Source organism: Podarcis liolepis, assembly GCF_965112155.1.
Source record: "Podarcis liolepis genome assembly, chromosome: 5".
NCBI lineage: Eukaryota > Metazoa > Chordata > Lepidosauria > Squamata > Lacertidae > Podarcis > Podarcis liolepis.
The window spans coordinates 42,981,918-43,003,580 of NC_139556.1; the positions used below are offsets into that span (position 1 = coordinate 42,981,918).

General features: G+C 44.1%; 1 protein-coding gene across 2 annotated transcripts in view; it reads right to left on the minus strand.

Annotated features, from left to right (window-relative positions):
• The window catches only part of DPYSL4 (dihydropyrimidinase like 4), a 31,020-nt gene extending 15,434 nt beyond the window's left edge, over positions 1–15,586 (minus strand). Inside the window, exons 1-6 of one of the 2 annotated variants that reach the window (XM_083505966.1) lie at positions 15,221–15,586; positions 7,112–7,200; positions 6,077–6,261; positions 5,665–5,829; positions 2,729–2,790; positions 2,550–2,630 (exon numbers count right to left, since the gene is read on the minus strand). In XM_083505966.1, the coding sequence (XP_083362092.1) occupies positions 2,550–2,630; positions 2,729–2,790; positions 5,665–5,829; positions 6,077–6,261; positions 7,112–7,200; positions 15,221–15,571 (933 nt within the window). In that variant the 5' untranslated portion in view covers positions 15,572–15,586. Of the gene's footprint in view, positions 1–2,549; positions 2,631–2,728; positions 2,791–5,664; positions 5,830–6,076; positions 6,262–7,111; positions 7,201–11,747; positions 12,239–15,220 lie in introns of those variants that run through there. The other variant, XM_083505967.1, reaches the window with a different exon arrangement.
• Positions 15,587–21,663: the final 6,077 nt, after the last annotated feature.

Sequence of the window (21,663 nt, forward strand, 5' to 3'; positions counted from 1 at the left end):
AGAATGCTATCTTTTTAAAAACACCACCACAACCATTAATTATCCGTGACAATTAGAGCGGTTAACTTCCTCATTTATATGTGCAACTCAGCAGCATAACCATTTACCTTCTGCAATTCTTTGTTTGGTAGTTTACAAGGCAAGCCTAAACATAGATCCTACTGTTATCCTGTCTTAGGGTGATGGCAGGGAGAGGGGTGTTCCTGAAACCATTCTTTAAAAAAGGCAAGTGAAATATATCAAGGTTGCCAAAAGAGGAAGAATTTTTTAAAATAGAATACTGATACATAATTCTAGCTGATTAAATATGTATAATAAGTACCCATCTTTCTAACATCCTTGTTCCATCTCAATGATCCACATTAAAAACAACAACAAAACGAAGTGTGTTGATGCAGTCCAAAAAAAATTCTCCAAGGATTTGGGCTCATGGAAAGCAAATTTATGTTTCTATTTGACCAACCAAGCCCAAAAAGCATTGCCAGGAGGAATTATCTCTCTGCACCTCCCTCCATGCACTGTTCTAGGAGTTCTCCTGACCAGATTTGGGGAGGTTTGGGAAATGCACGGTGGCAATGAAAGAGGAGAGAAGAGAAGTCCTGTTGTGCTATTGAGACACATGCTGGCTTCTGCTAGTACAACAAACAAGTTGAAACCATGCATTATGTCTATAGCTTTTACGCTATGTCTATATTTTTTTAAAAAAATTAAAATAGGGTCCTGAAAAAAAATACACATCTCAGGAATCAACGGCCAGGGTAAAGATAAGCATCTTCAGTGTTTTTTGAAAGCTGTATTATGAAGTTTGTTTATACAGAAAAACTAAGAGGACCCCCTCTGCTGACCTTAATACCCAAGGAGGTCTGTGGGAAAGAAGGTGGTATTTCAGGTATTTGGGACCTGAGTTGGCTTTTCAGACTAACATGAGCACCTTAAATTGGGCGTGCAAACAAATGCAGCTGTTTGAAAATAGGTGTTGTATTTGATCTAAGTGGGACCCTATCCAGTAATCTTGCCACTGCATTTTAGACCAGCTGAAGTTTCCAAGTAACTTCTAGAGCTGCTCCTTGTAGTGAACATTGTGATAATCCGATCTGGCAGCTACCAGAGCCTGCAGTCAAGTCAAGGTTAGACTTGGATTTAATTTATTGTTATTGAGGTATTTTAGTGATTGCAAATCACTTTCTCAGAAGACTGTTGTGCAAAGCGGTAAGTAAGCCTTCTGAATAACTAGTTATATTCCGACAGGCAGTAAATCTCTACATTGTAATTTCAAGAGCATTTAATCTTTTGCAATCCAGGGTAAATGTTTTCTGTCCTTGAAGTGCTTTGGAGACATTTATTTCCATGCCTTTGTTCTTTGCCTGCAAATACACTTGAAGGTCACCCTTCATAGTTTTTTAATAACTATATTGAAAACCCTAAAAACAACCACCTGCTCTGGTGATACCTATCTGCTTTGTATCAAAGTATGATGTTGGATGTGAACAAAAATTCTCTAATCCCAAGCAGATCAATATCTTCAGAAGGGCTTCCAACTTTTCAACTGATGATAACTGATGATAATTTAAGAATGCCCTGGGGGTGAATATTAAGGATCTCTGTAAAACAGAACAAGGAAGAAACACAAACCCAATCCCTCCCTGGTTGTATGTGTGTATGTATGTGTGTACAGGTGTGGGACACACGCACACACACAAACCTCTCTTTCTCTCTCTGAGGTTTCAGGTGCCTAGCATTTAAATACACAAGGTTGAGACACAAGCATCAGCAACCACACATAAACTACTTTAAACCTGTTTACCATAGAAGATCCTTAATAGTTTTCACATACTTATATGCCACTTTCCCATGGCGAACTACATTCAATGTTTCTCACAGCAAACACATGGAAAGCACAACACACACATGTTCCCATGGTATGAGGATACTCTAGCCTGCTGTGGTGCTCATCTTTTAGTTGGATAGGGTAGGGTTCATCCTCTTTATCATCTTGCAGTATGAACACTTGTAGCAAATAAAGTTGCATTACTCTTTTGTTGCTGTTTTAAACTTTTGTATTTGTATGGTGTTTTTTTACAATTGTAACTTTGAGACATGTGTAGTTAGTGACAAACAGATGTTATCAAATGTCTAGCTGGCATATAGATGCTATCATTTTCCGCAGTGCCATGAAAAAGTGCCCAAAGATTGGAGGGTACATTGTTCTGAATCCATATGGCTGCTCCTATGCACTGCCATATGCTACTTTCTGCAGATGAGGGTCTCCTGCGGATACCATCTCATCAGGAGGTTCATGCCACATGATGTAGGAGCAGGGCCTTTAGTGTGGTGGCACCTGCCCCTTGGAACTTTTGCCCATTATAGATCAGACAGGCACTGTCTTTACAGTCTTTTCAGCACCTACTGAAGACATTTCTTTTCCAACCACCCTTCTAACTGCATTGGATTTGAAATTGTTTTCATTGCTGATTTTTAAATTGCTAAATGCTTTGGGATGCTTCATGGCCAGTGATTCATAAATGAAATGAAATAAATCAACACTCTACCTCATCAATGATGTCTCCGTTTTCAGCATGTACTTGGGCAATGGCGCCCAGATCTCGAATAATACTGAATATCTCATACATCTGCCAGGAAAGAAAGAAAAATGGTGGAGTCTGATAATGCTTATGTTTTTCAGCCAAAGCATAGTTGAACAATAGTTTGCGTCTTGTATGTATGTTACCTGAGCATCAGTGCACTGGAGTTTGTCTTTATAAGCCATGAAAACAAGAAAGGAGTTCACACCTTAATGAAAGCAGAAGAGAATTAATGATTGCTACTGAAAGATGATCATCAGTTACCAGGCTGCATAGCGTGGCCAGCTTAGATACAAAACTAATCAAGGCTTAGAACCTGAATTGAAAAATGTTGAATAAAAACTATGCTGTGAACCATGAGCTTGCTTATTCAGAAGAAAATGCTATCGAATCCTAAGTGTCTGATTTAACATTCTTAACAGTCAAGTCAAATACACTGATATGACTCTGAATTACTCATCTATGCTAAGTGAACAGTTGTCATTAATGCATTTTCTTTCCAATGTCAAAAGTGCAATTAGTTAGGAACCACAGTGTGCAGATACATACCACTCAGGTATATACCACAAGGCTCTGAACCTATCAAATTATTTTTGAGACAATCTGGAGCAATAGGCTGTGTTCATGCATTAAGCTGAGCTATGTTAATTTCTCTGTATGACTTCTTAGGTTGTAGAATTGAACCAAAATCCCCGACAGTTTCCAATTATATTATTAGAATTTATTGCAACGTTTAAATAAACATGAGAAATCTGACATTGGATTGGATAAGCCAATTCCATGTATTGGTTAACTTAAAATTTTAACTTTGAGTTTTGTAGGAACATACAAAGCTGCCTTAAACAGAGTGAGACCATCAGCATCCTCTACACTGAGTGGCAGTGGTTTGCCATGGTTTCAAGCAGAAGTCTTTCTTATCCTCACCTGAGAATGTCAGGCAGTGAACCCAACCTTTTTCATGCAAACATATGTTCTACCACTGAGCTATGGCTCTTGTATTTCACCATCAGTTTCTTTGAAAGATGGTGCGCTGTGTCCCCGGAAATGATTTTCCTGCAAGGTTTCCCAGTCTCTTCCTGATAATGCTTGGTATTTTCCTTCCACTTTCTTCTGGGGCTACTCAGTGTGAACTCCTTCAGCGGCATGGCCTATAGCAAGTGGCCCCTTCACCAGGGTGCAATCCCATGATGCAGGGCGTGTGTGTGTGTGTGATGAGTGGGACTATGTGGGTCTCGTGGCACATGATTTTGTGAACACTGAATAATAGTGAGTATAGTCGTACTAATGGAAACAACCATGTGGCCAGTGATGGACCATGTGGCCAGCTGTGCTCATTCTACAGGCACAACGCAATCGTGAATGGGAATAATTGTTAGTTCTCTTTACTAATAGTAAACCAACACTAGAGAACAATTCTGAATAGCAGGAAATAGTGTGGCTGTGCAGACGCTCCTGGCCGTATGGGTCTAGTGCCAATTCCTTGGGAAACACAAGAGTGTCACCCCATTCACACTGTCACCCAGTTCTCTCTCTCTCTCTCTCTCTCTCTCTCTCTCTCTCTCTCTCTCTCTCACACACACACACACACACACACACACACTTACAGTTTAGACCCAAACCACATGGAAGTGGCTTCCACATCACAAGGAGCCTGTTGCAATGAGGACTGTGTGGAATTTCCCACTGGGATGCCTGGGCAGGTTCTGACCAAGTAGCTCTTGGGTGAAATTTCTGACTCCCTGAGTGGGAAACCACATCAAAGCCATAGCATAGCCTTATCCTAGCTTCGCAACGTATTTAATCTGGAAGGATTCAGCTGGCTTCCCAGAAGGCCCTCTGTGTGGGGAAAAACCAAGATGAAGGTTGGAATTCAAAGGGGGTGAGATGCCTGCAGGATCCTTCTTTCTCCCACTATCACTGCCACAGTGGAATGATTTTATGCAGATTTGATTCAATAGTAATTCAAAAGCGGCAGGAAAGACAGAAGCATTCAAGTAGTTGCCTAGATGTTCACCTGGTGGACCTTCTCAGAAGCAACCTGAATGCAACACCCAGAATGGGTGTTTTTATTTTGTTTTGGTCCACTTGGGCAGCCCAGTAGCATGGGATACCCAAAGCCCTCTCAAGTATTCCACATCCAAGTCATAGCCAGCACCTTCATCAAATATGGGAATTGGGAGTGGGGGATTCTAGTTATAACAATGTCTACCTAAGGGTCAAATCATATTAAGGTGGGATGGTATTGAATGCTACTCCACAACACTGCATATTGTCATGCTTAAGAAAGAAAGCTTGTTTTTTTTTACTGATGGTTAACTAATTTTCATTGTCCTATGTATGTGTATGGGATGCGGGTGGTGCTGTGAGTTAAACTACAGAGCCTAGGACTTGCCGATCAGAAGATCAGCAGTTTGAATCCCCTGACGGGGTGAGCTCCCATTGCTCAGTCCCTGCTCCTGCCAACCTAGCAGTTCGAAAGCACGTCAAAGTGCAAGTAGATAAATAGGTACCGCTCCGGCGGGAAGGTAAACAACGTTTCTGTGTGCTGCTCTGGTTTGCCAGAAGTGGCTTAGTCATGCTGGCCACATGATGTACGCTGGCTCCCATGGCCAATAAAGCGAGATGAGCGCAGCAAATCCCCTGACTAATGGTCAGGGGTCCCTTTACCTTTATGTGTGTGTGTGTATATGTGTGTATATGCATGTGTGTACAGACACACACAATAAAAAGAACATTTAAAATACTTATACTTCCCAAATATTGCATTAGAGGACAAATGATCTCCAATAATCAAAGAACACAAAAACTGAGTTTTCCAATGGTGGAAAAATACTGCATGTTAGGACATCATATTCATAAAATGATAAACACATCGTGTCAAGAAGGATAAGCTTCCCTCATCTATTAAACATCATTTGCTCTCAAGCTAAAACACTCTTTTGCATAATCTAGCAGTTTATATGTGGTGGGATCTTTGCCTTCCAGTGTTGCAATATTCATGTCTTTTTGCAACTAGGAAGCTATGACAGTCGTAAATCTCCAACCACTTGTTACTTTCTATGAAGCGTATCTTTGCACTTACCTTTGTCTTTGACGAGAGCCTCCAGCTCTTCTTTGATGCTCTCATGCCAGCGTGTGATGTCAATATGCAGAGAATAATCACAACATGCTTTACTGTCAGCACACTCCCTCCACTGGTCATAGGCGGTCAGAAGGTTTGACCCAGATTCAGGGAACACATGATCAACTGGAGAAACAAATGCATTCATTGGATGATGAGGGTTCAATTGCCTAATATGGGTGGGGCATCTGCAGCCCTTCAAGATGCTGTTCAACTCCAACTCCCATCAGCCTCAACCAGCGTGACCAGATGCCAGGTGTTGTTGGACTCTAGTTTCCATCATCCCTGGCATCTGGTCATGCTGGTTTTCAGTGACCGATTTTCCTGCTCTAACAACAAAAGGAATGCAGTCCACAGTAAGGGCGTTACGTACGAATCATGGTGGTCCCTCCTGCCAGAGCTGCTTTTGTTCCTTGATAGAAGTCATCAGCAGAGGTCATTCCCAACACTGGCATCTGCAATCTAGTGTGGACATCTATTCCACCGGGCATAACTAGCTGGCCGTAAGCGTCAACCATTTTCACACCTCCAGGAACAACCAGGTTTTCCCCAATTTGCCTGAAAATGACATTAAAAGAGATTGCTTGTAAGTTTCAATCTAGGAGGACAACAGCATACAGATATCCAACATATTGGGTCAGATCCAGACTAATTTCATTCAGCTAAGATCCCAGCAATTAAATTATGACTTAAATCCCATTCATTTAAATGGCAATCGAGTACTGGTAACGAGATCTGGGGTAGTGAAGATGCTGTGGACGACACCTCCCATCAGCACCAGCCAACATGGCCAATGATCAGGATAAAGAGAGTTATGGTCCAAAATTACAGGAGGGGGCCACACTGACTACCCCTGAACTAGATCAACTCACTGTGTTCCTGACACTCATAACACGACTTTTGGAAATGTGTTTTCTTACCAGACTCTCCTTGCTGAAATGCTTTCTACATTCACAGTTAAATGCTCTAGCACTCAACGGGGAGCAAAGGAAAGTGCCACCTGAGCACAGCCTTAGGATTAAGCTATAGATATACTACTTTTGCAGCCTTCCAACAGTTTGACTTAACCCCCCCCAAAGGTGCACTCCTCAATTGTCTCCCGAGACAGATGGATGCCAATCATACTTCTTTGGGGGCATTCCCTGTGATCCTCAGATGAAGAGCAATATAGAAAATAAATAAATAATAATAATTTTGATCCATATTCCCTGTGGGCAAAAGGTGCTGTGTACCGTAGTACTGAATGTGTTACTTTCATGTAGTTGTGTAACAACAATTATATTCTGTCTCCTCTATGCTTTGCTTATATTGTAATTAATGTATCAGAGAGCAATGAAAGTAGATCAAATTGTACACAAATATCTGGAATAAATAAAACTGTACTCCAAAATATTTTTCAGCAACTTACTTAATCAAGCCATCTTCTACATAGATATCTGCATAAAATGACTGATCATCGTTGACAATCTTTCCTCCTTTGATGAGCAGCCGGTCACTCTGATTTAAAAGCAAAAAAACAATGATTTCCAAGATAACCAGACATTTTATTAAAGGTGACTTTAGGTATACATTCAGAAGCAGACTATGGAGAAATGCCTGGTGCAAGCTGAGTGTTGGTCTCAAACCACACCTGAGATTTGGACTTTGTCTAAGACATGCAAAGCATCTGATGTTATTTTGTCTAGAAATGCAAAAGAATGTAATACAAACACAGGCAGCAAAAATTGTTGGCATCTCTGGGCTATCTGACCAACTGGTAGGAATTATGTGTTATAGAATTTAGAAAATACACTCATCAGCCTTGCCTGACTTATTTTTTTGTCAAATGTTATTGTAAAACACAGTGCCAGCTAGGCAGCTCTTAATTAAGATGGCTAGAATCCCACATTTTTCAGCTCTCAAAACAAGGAGCCATGGGTTTCTGGTGCAAAGCCTTTGTTGATTTCCCCTCTCGGTGCTGTCTCCAAGGATATTACAAGGAATCAGGCCTATAATTTGCTGAAAGGTGACTCATTTTGAGTTGACCTCTGTTAGCAATTCCAGGGAATCTGCCAGCTGCTGAAGAATGGTAAGGACTCAGAATCACATTATCAGAATAAATGCAGAATAAGTCACACAGCAAAGGAAAGTAAGTGTACAGAGAAGGACAGTATCCCATCCTAACGACAACAAAAATTTAATGTTTTGCAACTGAAACAGAATTTTTAACAAAGAAAAGGAATTTCTGAAGGCATGTGGAATTGGCTTCCTTGTTACATAGCCTGGGGCTTATACCCTTAACTGTAGGCCTTTATAAATGCAACAGTATTAACAAGGAAAGTATCAAGGAGTTGGCTACTTTGGCTTACAACACCCTTTCAAGGACCTCTTATAACAGGATTTAGAGTACCCAGGTGGCCTTCTTCCAAGTTCAAGTTAGCCCATACCAGTTTCATTTCATAGACCAGGGGTCGGCAAGGTTTTTCTTGCCTGGGCTGGATCAGTCCTGCGGCGATCCCTCTGTGGGCCAGATCACGCGCCCACCTGTTATTTTCTGCGCATGCACAGATGCGATTTCCAGTGCCGCAGAAGCAAGTCCCTGCGCCACACTGGTTTAGCGCAGCGCACAAGCAGCTCAGTTCGGGGGCAGCTCGTGGACTGGTCAAATGACCTCTGCAGGCCGCTTCTGGCCCATGGGCCTTAGGTTGGTGACCCCTGTCATAGACAGAACAATGGATGCCTTCACAACAATTCCTGGGTGTTTACACCTTGATACAGGAATATAGGGTCAATAATGAGGATGTGGGTAAGACATGTTGTGCTACCAATCAAAGTGAATAATGTATAAAAAGCATAAGAGGTTTGTTTCATCAGGATACCTCAGTGACCAGCTTCACTGACCCACTGCAGGTCTTCCTCCCCATGAAGGGGGGACAGTATTGGATGAGCAATGCTTTAACTATTCCTAGGCTGCAGCCCTTCTCCATAACAACCAGAGCACAGGCCAGATGCGGTAAGCCAGCCTTTATTCAAACAGCTTCTTTTCAGTCGCTGCTTCAAGGGCTGGCCTACTCTGGCTCACTCACGGCCAAAAAATGAAGAATAGAGCCCTCACATGTCAGGCATTGGGGGGAGCCATTCTGCTCAAAGCCCACCTCGAAAGAAAACCCCTTCTACAGAAGTGACATCACAGCTGCTCTTTTTGATGGGAGAAATAGAGTATACTGAGAAAGGAAGGGAGCTGTGAGGCCTGTCTAAACCAAGATAGATGGTCCATTGGCCTGATGCAGCAGGCTCTTCAAGCCATCTAACATGACAGGATGCAAGGAATGGGAAAGAGTCACCTACCTCTCCTACTAATGCATTTGAGAGTTCACAGGCTAGGCCATCAGGTCAAGAGGCTCACAACCAAGAATGACTTGGCAGGTAATGAGTTCTGACGTTGCTTACTTTAAAAGTCAACCCTAAAGGGCTTAAGCAGGCATCAGAGCTTCCTCAGTCATCATGGCCAGGATCCAAGGAGACACTTAGGTTCACACAAGGGACTTGCACTAGCTCAGCAGAATATTCACAGGGTCTCTCCCCCTTGACTCTTCATGCAGTTCCACAAGCTGTTTTTTTCAATCCTCTTCGATTTCAGCTTGCCACACAGCCTTGGGAACTGCTGCCTGAACATGAGCACTAGTTTCACAATTCTTTAGATCCTAATGAATGTGGTGTGCTTTATTCCACAGTTTATTTCAGTGGGGAGTTGGTCATAAATTTCCACAGTTGAATTCACAAGCATAATCTGCTGTATTAGATGTAACCCTAATAGTGCATGTGTCTATATGTGCAATGTACACCCCCCCCCCGATAAAGGGCAGGATAAGGAGGGGATGCAAATGGGTAGCATGACAAAATAATAATAATGATTTAGTGGATCAAACCTGGGAAGAGATCAAAAGTAGGTCAAGAAAAGAATAATTTGTGTTTTGGAGAATGCTAATGTTAAGATAGCCACAAACTATGATTGCCTTTGATAAGTAGAAACATGCAGAGATTCACATTGATGTGGGCTATATGCAAGCGATCCTAACACCTTTAGTTGTGGTAAATGCCTGACAATTTGCTGTGTGTTATTTCTTCCAGTGATGGGGAAGACAGAGAGAGAGAGAGAGAGAGGAAAATATTGCTACTCTTATAGTGCAATCCCATGAATGTATTCTCGGAAGCAGATCCCATTAAATTCAATGAGACTTACGACAAAGAAATATATACAGTGGTGCCTCGCAAAACGAAATTAATTCGTTCCACAAGTTTTTTGTCTAGCGAATTTTTTGTCTTGCGAAGCACAGTGTCGGAAAAGTTTTGGAAAAGCTTCAAAAATCACCAAAAACCTCAAAAAAGGCTACCACACCGCGTTCTATGAGTTGCTCCTCGAAGTCAAGTCGCAACTGTATTAACGGTGTTAAGAAAAAGGAAACAAACTTGCAAAAAACCAAGACGTTTTCATCTTGCGAAGCAAGCCCTTAGGGAAATTCGTCTTGTGAAGCAGCTCAAAAACCGCAAAACCCTTTCGTCTAGCGAGTTTTTCGTCTTGCGAGGCATTCGTCTTGCGGGGCACCACTGTATAGGATTGCAGTCTCAAGTGTGTATAGGTTGATGTAATGGAGATCCAGAAGGCATTTGAAATAACTACCTTTGCATAAAGATGGGTCTGATACATGGACGTATTTCAAACAGCAGAGCTTAGTTTACAGAGAATATGAATGTGCACTGTATTTGAAAAGCATTTAACAGGTAAATAGAAGCTTGTTGCATTGTTACTATGAAGCACATCCAGCTGAGGATAAAACACTGTTTAAATCCTTGGGGTTCAAGTTGAGTTACATTTAACAAAAGAGCACACTAATTCTCTGCACAGGGAGCTTTCAGTGGCAAATGTCTTAAATAGCAGCCCTCAGTCAGAAGACTTCCAAATTGTGTATTAGAAGTTACTACATCCCACAGTCACTGAAGAAATCCTTACAGGAAATGCCCACATTTCAGTGTTTATCTGTTCAACTTGTATCTGAAGAACCTGTATTGATTGCCTTTCACATGCCTGATACTGAGAAATACTCTAGACACCAAGCTAAATTAAGCTCTTTGTGCTTAAAAACAAAATCTTCCAAAAAGATATTAATCCCCTCTGTTAGAGGTGGAAAATACGGATATAGATTTGTCCATGGGAGGCAAATGGGGCTCCCCTGCCCCTCGAGAAAGAGGCTTGGACTGCACACCTGCTTCTGGAAATGCACATTTTAACATTCTGAAGAGGGTCGAATGGAGGATGGTGTCGTAGGAGGTCACCCACTCAAAGGGAGTTAGAAATCCTCGAATGAGCAATCAGATCGAGGGCGGGGGTGGGCTGCAAGCGGATAAACAACAGAAGAAGGCGACACCAGCCACTTAGCGAAGAAGAAGAAAGGCGCGCCACGAAGGATGCTGTTTTGCATTCCCTTATAAGTTGATTCGGGGTGCGGATTCCTCAAGGTCTTTCGCTGCGCTTTATAACCCTGGGAGACTTCCAGAATAACACAACGCTCTGTTTTGTTTTTCTCCTTGGAAAGCCGGTGGGTGGGGGCCCCCATTGGCTCGCTTCTGCGCGAAGAAGGCAGCAGCGCGCACCTACAGGCTGAACGTTACATGGGGAGAAAGAGCGCGCTGTGGACAAGGAGAGGTTGTTCGAGGAGTCCCCAGGCGGACGGTCACCACCAGCCATGGCCGGCGGAGGCACAAACGCCGAATGCCCTCGCTCGGATCCCGCCCCCTCCCCCTGAAGCCCACCGGGACCGCGCAGCTCCACCTACCCCTCCCTCCCCGTTGCAACCCAAACCTCCCCTCGCCTTCCCGTTACGAAAATCCTAACCAGGGGCTTCAGCTCGGCGGCCCACCCAGGTGGGATCCTCACCAGAAGCCTCGGGAAAGGCGGGGCGGGGGCTGGGGGCTCCGCACAAGCCCGGGAAGCGCAGATCGGACCCTCGGAGAGCAATGCCAGCCCGAGAATCATCGCCACCCCAGCCCAGGGCCCTGCGGCTCACCGTGATCCGCGGGATGTTCTTCTTGCCTTGGTACGACATCTTCCCCCGAGGCCTTGCCGAGCGCGGGACGGGGAAGTGGGAAGGGGTCACGGGCGGCGGCGGCGAGGGGCCTTTGTGGGTCCGGAACGCGGCCGGCCGAGGGAGCAGCGGCTGGAGCCGGCGGATGGCTCTGTGCTGAGTGGCGCCGCGTGTGCGTGCGCGCCTCTCCGCCCGGCGGATTGTTCTGGCAAGGAGGGAGGGAGGGCGGGCAAGCGAGAGCGAGCGAGCGAGCGAGAGCAGCTCGGTGGCTCCCCCTGCGCCGGCCGCCCGGCAGCTTTGCCGAGTGAGCAGCTGCCTGATTAGCATTCCACGCCCGTGCGCCAGGCAGCGGCAGACAGGGCCCCAGACGCGCAGGCAGACAGGTCCGCCGGGGCCTCTCCTGCGAGCTCGCCCGCCGCAGCAGCCACGGCCCTGTCCAACAAAAGCCTGCGCCTCCCCACGCCGGCCAACAAAGGCCACGTGGCCGAGCCCTCTCTCTCCAGAGGCCAGGCCCTCGTCAGCAAGGGGGCGGCTGGCTGGAGACGCAGCCCAGGGGGCTTTTGTGTTTCCCGGTTGGCGCTTGGGGGGGTGTGTGTGCGTGCATCCTGCTGGGAGCTGGTATAGTCATCAGGACGCAGCCGGCTCCCCGGGGCTGATTTGGGAGCAGGAAGTTAGATCACTTGCCCCCCATCCACCCCGCTTCAGATCTATATTTCAAACCTTGCGTTGGATTGGGACTTGCTCACCCCGAGTTTAACTTGAAAGCCAATATCCTTGATGTCGGTGGAACCGGCTTCCGAGTGACTAGGACCACACGCGGCAGAGCAGCAGGGGTGCCAACTTGAATAAAATTTGGGGGGCCCCAGGTAAGCCCTCTCCCGCATAATCGATCACAAGACGCGGCACATACACCCCATTTGAATGCCCATCAACTTTGGGGGTCACCGGCCCCCTCAAATATTTTATGGGGCGGGGGGCGAAGTCCCTAGGAGTTGACTCCTATGCAGAGCAGTGTTGTTGTGTAGCCCCAAGCAGGCAGGTGCTTCCCTACAGCGCTGTCATCTGCACGTCCATTCAAAAGGAAGCCCCGTTTTGTTTAACTTTTCCAAGTGTATTTCAGGTTTAAGTGACCCTCTGTTTTAATATAGCATTAGATCCTCGGGGCAACCAGCTCAGCCCTGGTCAGAATTTTCCTTCATAAGCACCACCGGGTGTTGAAGACAGAGATCTGGTTAGGATCCAAGAATAAGGGGATCCTCTGCGGAATCAGATGCACTTGGCGAGGTGCTGTTTCAAATGACGCGTAATTCACTAAGGAATTCTCTGCCGCACGATTTAATTGGTGACCAGTAGCTTAGTATGCTGGTTTTGTTTCTAAGGATGGGATAAATTCATGCAGAGGGTATGTCTGCTCTGTTCTAAGGGGTCCTGGCCACGGGCGATGGGTCGTCCATATTCCAAGGAAATAATGAATAACGGGAGGCCTTAGAGGCAAACAAAAGGAGCGGGCTCCTGCCTTTGTGCTCTGCCTGTAGGCTTCCTGAAAGCATCAGTCTGGCCACTCCTATGGAAAAGCAAGTTCCAGGTTAGCTGGAGTCTGGATGTGATCCTGGGTGGCTCTGGTGTAGGAGACTGAGGTTGTAACATTAAAGATGTGTTGCCTGAGTTTTGTTCGTTTGCCTCTTCCCTCCACACACCCCTTTCCTTTTGTGTCCTATCTTTTAAAGACTTTGAATGGGCGTTTTGCTGGGCTAGATAACAGGGTATAAGTGTTTTGCAGGAATAAGTAAAATGCGTCACTCATTTCAGAGAACAAAGAGAAAATATGCATGCCTGTTCAGAAGCAGAGTTCAAGGGAACTTACACCAAGGTAAGTATTCTTTATTTTTATTTAGAATTGCAGCCTTAATCAATAACTTGCGGGGCAGCCAAGTGGCATTTAGACTGGCGAACGAAACCTCAGTTCTTAAAGCTTTGTGCTCAAATTACCAGGAAAAAGAGATTGTCACAAGAGACTCCCTCCCTCCCTCTCCACTGCACCACGTGGGAAGTAGTTTATTAAAAACCATTTATCAGCATTAAAGTGGAAGAGAAGAGGGGCATTCCGCCTTGCTGCAATTCCCACTCAGATGTAGGAGGGGTGTGTGTAGTGTGTGTGTGTGTGTGTGTGTGTGTGTGTGTGTGTGTGTGTGTAAAAAGAGCCTGCTGGATCAGGCCAATGGCCTATCTATTCCATCACACTGGTAGCCAACCAGATGTCTATGGCAAGCCCCCAGGCAGGATCAGAGCGCTGCAGCCACTTTCTCCTGCTGCTTCCAGCAACTAGCATTCAGAAGTCTACTGCCTCCACAGTGGAGGTAAGAATATAGCCACCAAGACTAGCATTCTGGGTTAATATAATCTCCACAAACTCCGCATGGCTCCTGCTACTGGGAAGAAACACCCGGTCCTATCTTTTTAAAAGGCATTTTGAGTTGCTATTCTATGCCAATTTCCCCCAAAGTATGCCTCATTGAAATTCCTATACCTATCTACTCAGAAGTAAGTCCCTTTGAGTTAACCCGGACCTACCCTACAGTAAATGTGCAAAGCATTTCAGCCTTCCCATCCAATTCTTTTATTCATATTAAAATCAATAAAATGACTCCCATTGGCTGTAACATAAGACCGGGTCTGTTGAATCTCCCAGCAGCAGAGGAGATTTCTACGGACCATGCACGCTGACTCCGATGTGCACTCTGCCTTAGAAAGAGACAAAAGCCAGGTCCCTGGTGACGCTCATTTGCGTTGCAAAAGAACAGAGGACACAGTGCTCCTGCTCTACCTGTGGGGTATACATGGCTGCCTCGCCACATTTAAAGAGGACGCTGGAGAAAGCCAGCCAGCCGTCTAAACGGGCTGCAGCCGATTGGGAAATCAATCGCCACCTGGCGTCCCGATCAGTCCTCTTCGGAGGGCGGGAGGGGGGCGATTGTGACAGGTTTCGTGACCTCGGATGCGATTAAGAAGCGGCGGCTCCACTGTGAATTCCAAACCACATTCCAGTTCAGGAAATGCAGCTGGCTCTGTCGCTTGCTCGGAGCAGCTCTCGCGCCTCTGAAATCGAGGGCGGACGCCGAGCCGCTCACGGGTTTGCCAGGTCCTCGTCTCACGAGCTGAACCTGCGCGCATGAGCCAAGTCACTTCGAGCGCCGCCTACTTGGCTGGAAGAGACCCAGACGCTAGACGATTTCTACCTGTTCCCGGGCCGTTTGGCTGATTCCGCTAAGGGACTGGCCTTTCTGCACCGGATTTGCTCATTACCTTCCTCAGGTCGTTAAATACATCCCTGAAACATTTCTATGGGGGACAGACAAACAGAGCGCTGGTTCAGCTTTATCCCGCACCCTCAAAAGTTTAGCCCCATAGCTCATATCCTCCAATGACCGTCCCCAGCGTCTTCCTTCCCCCGTTACCTGATGGCAGCCATTGGATAATTCCTCCGCTACTCCAACTGACGGCGGCCCCGCGGGTGTGAGGACCGGGGTGCTTTGGCTGCCGCTGCTGGCTTCGCTCTGCCCCTCCGACCCGCTGGAGAGCTGGCTGAGGTCCCCTCGACTGAGCTTCTGGTTGCTGCTCCCTCTCCTTCCTCCGCCGAGCGATTCGAAGTCCAGCGTCTTGTTTTCGAAGGCGCCCTCCACGTTGCAAAACATCCCTCCGTACTTCTGCCGGGGCTTGGGGCTGCAGGTGCCGAGGGCCGCGAAGTAATCGGGCACTTCCTCCTCTTTCTTCTGCGGCGGCTGGAGCTGCTCCCTCGGCTCTGCCATGGCTGCTAGGGAGGGAGGCCGCCTGCCTGGGACTGCTGGAGAGTGGAGCGAAGTGTTGCCCTCGGGGAGGGCTGGGGAACTAGCGCCGTGTGGGGATGGGGGTGTCACGGCAACGCAGGGGCTCAATCCGATTTCACTTGTCAGATGTAAACTCCTAGCCAGCTCCGCGCTGCGTTAGGCAGGTAACGCCATTGGTCTTCGCCACGAGCCTGGCTGGCTAGCTGGCTGGGAGCTGTCCACGCTCTGTGGTGCTGAAGCAGCCGCGCCGGAGGAGTTCATTAGGAGGACATCCCAGCGAGAGCCCACCTACAGGAGAATTTCCATCGCTGTCACTTAAACGCTGCTTTGCCTCTCGCGGGGGGTTGGCTCAACTCACCATGCATGAGTCGAGGTGGTCCCAGAAGAAGAATAAACACAATGGAAGTTTACTGACAGCCTTTATTGAATCAATTATTCCCTTACCAACGGAGACAGACACAAGAGATAACGTGCTTGCTTTTGCTCCATTAACAGTTTATTAAGGGATAGCCAAAGGCGTTTAGAACAAAAGCGACGCACTTTTGTATGTAGGGCTATAGAACATTAGTAGCCCAGTGCTTACACTTAAGTCTGTAAACCCTTGCCAACTACAATTCTGTAGATGAAATTTGAAGACTTATTTGAATGGAATGCATGTATTATGAAGCACATGATACACTGGCATACATTGCATTTTCTCTTCTGCATTCCTTTAATTTTGTTCCAGATATGTGCAAAAAAGTAGAATAAAAATTGTTACATTTTCACCACAACTGCAGTGTGGTGTCTGGCAAACAATCTGATTATACTATTTGTGGAAATATTTCAATGCTACCTGGTGGGATTTATTTATTTTTTACTAATTGTTTCATTTTGCTGATGGTAATTTAGGTCAGAATTCATATAAAAAGTAGGTTCCTCCACAGATTATATAAATTTTGAGTTTCATTATGAATGAGATAACAGTACTCCAGTATACGATTTCTGCTTGCAACTGATGTCAGCCTTTGGGCAACAGACTGTTCTGTTTCACATACTTTATTCCCTTGTTGTTTTAGCTGATACAGGATTATAGCTCTAGAAACGAGTTACTAAACAGAATTAGGTCATTGCACTGCAATGCTAGCAGAAAGCTTGGCTCAAAGTTCTTTTTTTAAAAGCAAGCAGAAACGAGAGACCCCTATTTATCCATGAACATGAAGTGATTTCTTACAGTCAAGACCCGTAAAATCTAATGAACCTACATCTCTAATGTACCTAATGTAAGAACTAGTTCCAGAATTATTAATCCAGTTGCTATGTGCAACTGCTCACACAAAGTGGTCTCCTATGGCCAGTGTGACACTCCCCAAATTCTCTTGGAAGATTTTGGAGGCTACTTCCATGAGCAGGAAACCAGAACCACCATTTACAGAAATTGTGCTATATTCCCTTCCAATGGGCCACCATAATAGGAAACTTTAGAAAGGAGGAAGTGGGCTTCAGGTCACAGGCCAGTCAATTACTTCTTTCTTCTCAGAATAACCTACATAACCTTGGTATTTCCAAACTGTCAGCACATTGCTGTTGTCTTCACACCTCCTCAGCATATAGACTTATATAGACCTTTTTGTACGCTAGGCATGCATGTGGTAAAATAGGATAAAGATATGGAAATTGAATGTTTCTTGGCAGGATACAGCTATTTAATCAAGTCATAAGACATTTAAAGAGATGTGTTGGGAGCTGGGTTGTTTATGGTTGGCTGTAATTGTTGGTATAATAAATGGAAATATTCTCTACAACAATCTGGAACATAGTTTTTTTATGCGTGCTGATCAATGTGTAAACTTACTCAGATTACTCCATTGGTATAGTTCAAAAGCAACTACTGCTGTTTACATGGTGGCTTCAACACTTTTCTTTTTGTGCTGCATGGAGAAAAACCATGTCTAGTCATTCATACGTTTAAAAGACTTTTTTAATTAAAAGTTTACAATAATTTATGTACTTTACAAATGAATAGAAAGTCTCTGATATATATATAGCATATGAATCACAATACAAAAATATGTGTAAAACTTTGTACATATAAGCCTATTTTAGGCTCATCAATTATCTCTTTAGCACAGAACCAAACATTAAGTATTTAGGATATGATTATTATGAGATTACATTAGAAAACACAAGTAAACCATGGCATATTTTATCATGGAAGAAAACTATTGTATATGCTTTTAGTTTTTACAGACATTTACAACAGCTGCTTAAATAAACTGTACACTAAATATGCGGGTGTACTGTACATATTCACAATATGATTTCCTGAGTCTAAACTAAATCCATTACTGTTCAGAAACACACTCTGCACTGTAAGGGTTTAATGGTGTCATTAAAGATACAGGTTAATTTGGCACCTGTCCACCACAAATAACTTTCAGGTGCATTGGTTTTCTCCATTATGACAGGTATTTATGTTAACAAGCTGTGTAAGGCACTCTGGGATATACTGAAGACTACAGATATTAATCGAGCTGAATACTTTCAAATAACAGCCACAGTCCTTCAACAGCTTGAACCACAGGCATAAGTCTGGTATACATAACACACAGTCACTGACAAATTAAGCAGCAATTCAAATGGATTATAGTTTAGACGTGATGGCAAAACAATTATCCAGAATATACATGTTCTCTAACTGATGAGCACAAGTCATATGCCAAAGTAGTTGTGAACATGGTATATGATTATATTATTAAGGCTTTCTTGGAACTCTGGTGTTACAATTCAATGTAGTTACACATATCTTCTTTCCATATCGGCTATTGTCATATATCAGTAATTAAACTAAAAATGTAAGTGCATGCTGGTGCATATATGGTCCCAGCTATTACTACATGGGGTGAGATGGGGGAGTGAGCATCCTTGAGTTTGTGCATCCTTTGGCACAAGAACCTTTACTGTCAAACAGCACTTACATGCACATTTTCATCTCCAAATAAGTTCAGTGCATGGGATGCCTTCCCTGTTTACTTGAATGTCAGCAAACTTCCATTAGGGCCACGTACTATTCAAACAGGAAAATTGGTATTGTCCACTCACTGGAGTCCATGGTTTCCTTTGCTAGCTTCCCAAGAATTAGCTGTATATGGCATGTGAAATAATGGCAGTGCTTAAAACATGCAGCTGATGGGTTGGATGAATCTCTGCATTGGTGAAACATCACAAAACGAGATATGACAGTGGTGCAGAATACTATTCTAGCATGACAGGCAAGTACTAGCTCTACTCTTTAGAACTGGCTTCCTATTAAACAGTGTAATTCTACGCATGCTTATTTGGAAGTAAGTTGCACTGTGTTCGACGTGTTTACTCCCTAGTAAGTGTGTACTATTGCAGCCTAAATTGCCTTTATATAGAATATGTTCTAGAAGGTTTGCTGTGCATACAGCTCCTCCCAAGTGATGGCTTCACTATTAATTTAAAGGGAGCATATCTTTTTGTGCATGCAAGAGACCAGTGTGCACATCAAGAGCACTCTTAGTACTCTAGATTGGGCAACGGTAAATTCAAGGTAGGCACCCCATCTTATTGGAGACAACTCTAGCAAAATTATATACAAATCTGTTTTTACTACTTTTAATCTCACAATAAACATAGCAGACCCATATAAATGCTAGAGAATTACATTGGAAAAATGGAGCACATTATTCCTTGTTAGTGCATTACCAAAGGAACAGTGAATTTAAGACATAAGCCTAGGTACAACTCCTTAGAAGTTTGTTCCAGCGAAATCCATGGGATCTCCTTCCACCTTATGGACAGATACAAAAACATGAACACAAGAGCAGCTTCCAGAGCAGCATGGGAAGTTGGGGTTAGAAAATGAAATGTGTAATACACCAGGTAGTTTATGGAAGTACTTTCAGTGTACTCTACTCAGCTCCTTGGATTCTGGCCATTTACTCTAATCACAAGTTCCATGTTGATCTGTAGGACTGGAGATAAAACACGCAGCAGAGATGACCAGGGAAGCAATTCTGAAAGAATCAAATGAGCACTATGACATTGTCTTGTGTGAGTCTCTTTGGGGAAACTTGCATGTTCCTTCAGTTCATCCAATGATTAGCATTACTAAAGGAGGTGGCAGGGTAGTGCAGCAAAATATACTCCCAGCCCTGGGTCACTCTCTGAGGAATAAAGTAGCTACAGAGGTTGCAGAATTCAGCTTTACCTGTATTTGAGATGTCTTAGATTTAGTGGAGAGGCCATTTCCTGTAACCTACATATAGCTAATGGAGACCAGAGACAGGGCCTTTTCTATGGCCGCAGCTACATTTTCTGAGCATTAGGGAAGATTCTTCTATGCAGGCAGCCTTTTGCTACACTGGCTTAGATAAGGGTCTGTGCTGAGCACAGTTATTGTTTCAAAAAAGCATGGCTTTTTTGCGTATTTGTGTTGTATTTCTTTGATATTTCTTTGTGATTTTAATTCACATAAGCTGTCTTGAGTGGGATGAAAGCCTCAGAAATGTGGGGTAGAAATCTTAGCAATGAACGAATCAAGAGGATGGGGTGCAGTTTAATGTTCTATACAGCTTACTATGGTGATGACTCATTTTGGTATGTATGCCACAAGTCAAGTTCAAAGGAAGGGATGGTGACATTCTTTAATGGGCATCATGCTTCTGGAAGCTAATGCTATGTCACTATAACCCATTTGAAGCACTCTGCTGCTCATACAGCATGCCTTAGGATGGAGTAACTAGCTTGATAAGATGCATATTTACTCAAAAGTAGGTTCTGAAGATTTAGCAGGGCTTATTCCTAGTTAAACTGTAGAGAATTTCAATCTAAATGTCATGGCAAGCAATGTCTGAGCTTCATTTTGCTTCCCTTATTAAGGAAGTTCAGCTCAACATTTGCATGCACCATCATACAGACACTGGAGTTTTCCAGAATTTTATGTTATCACCATCAGCAATGTGAGTAAAGTGCTACTCATCATGAAGACTAAATTATTATGTTTAGAATCAGTGAAAGAAAACCTCTTCTGTCTGTGTATGTGTGAATGCAATGCAATACATCTGAATAACAGAAATCTAAATCACATTCATTGTTTGTACAAAATATCTGTTTCCATATAAACAATAGCATATTTATACACCATCACTTATTTACATGCTTCTCTGTCCTGTACAGATAAACTTGTGTTCATGAGGAAGAAGAAAGAGAGACTGAAAGTGGAAATTGGCAATTCTAGGGCCATGAAATGGATATATAAACATATACATATAATGCAGAAACACGGCTGAAAAAGAAATGTATTCCAGCCAGTTTCCAAACACACTTGTCTTTACATTCTCAAATCTTATCAAGTGCATCCTGTATATCCGGGCCACTAGCAGCATCTTAATCCCTAAGTACAGCCAGGCATTTAATTTAAGGCATTTTGAAAGATGCCTGCATTGTACATTCTGTGACACTTCCATGTGATTTGATCAATGCCCACTCTTGCCTCTAACCGAGATGGTAAAGAAGATGCATATGGGGCTGCCCCAGAAGCAGGGATCTCCCATTCATTTAAAGATAAGGAGAACACTCAGTTAAGGTAACACACATGAAGTTCCTTTGCCTTTGAAGAAAACAAAAACCCAAATGTGCACATGGAGCTGTGTGCATGCATTTGAAGCTCTTCCTTGTTGCAAGAGGGCAAATGCTTGTAATCCAGTAGAATGAATACTGCATGCACAAAGCAGTGCACATGGACTGGTTTAAATCCCCATTATTATATTTTTTTAAAGCACCTTATCTGAAGGTAGAAGTGTGGGCCCTGCTGGAATTAGCAGAAAAGTAGTTAGTTGTTATGGAGAAAAAACTGAGTGTAGCTCAGGGATAGCAGCAACCATGGGCATAACCCATGCCAATGTATTTTGATGGGAGAGTTAGGCATGTGCTTACCATATTGGCCTGAATAGAAGCCTCACTTTTCCCCCAAATTCTGACCATGAAAAGTTAAAGCGTGGCTTAAATTCATGACCTTACAAAAATTGGCTTTTACGATATCGCTGCTGAAGTAAAATGGAATGGGGCGT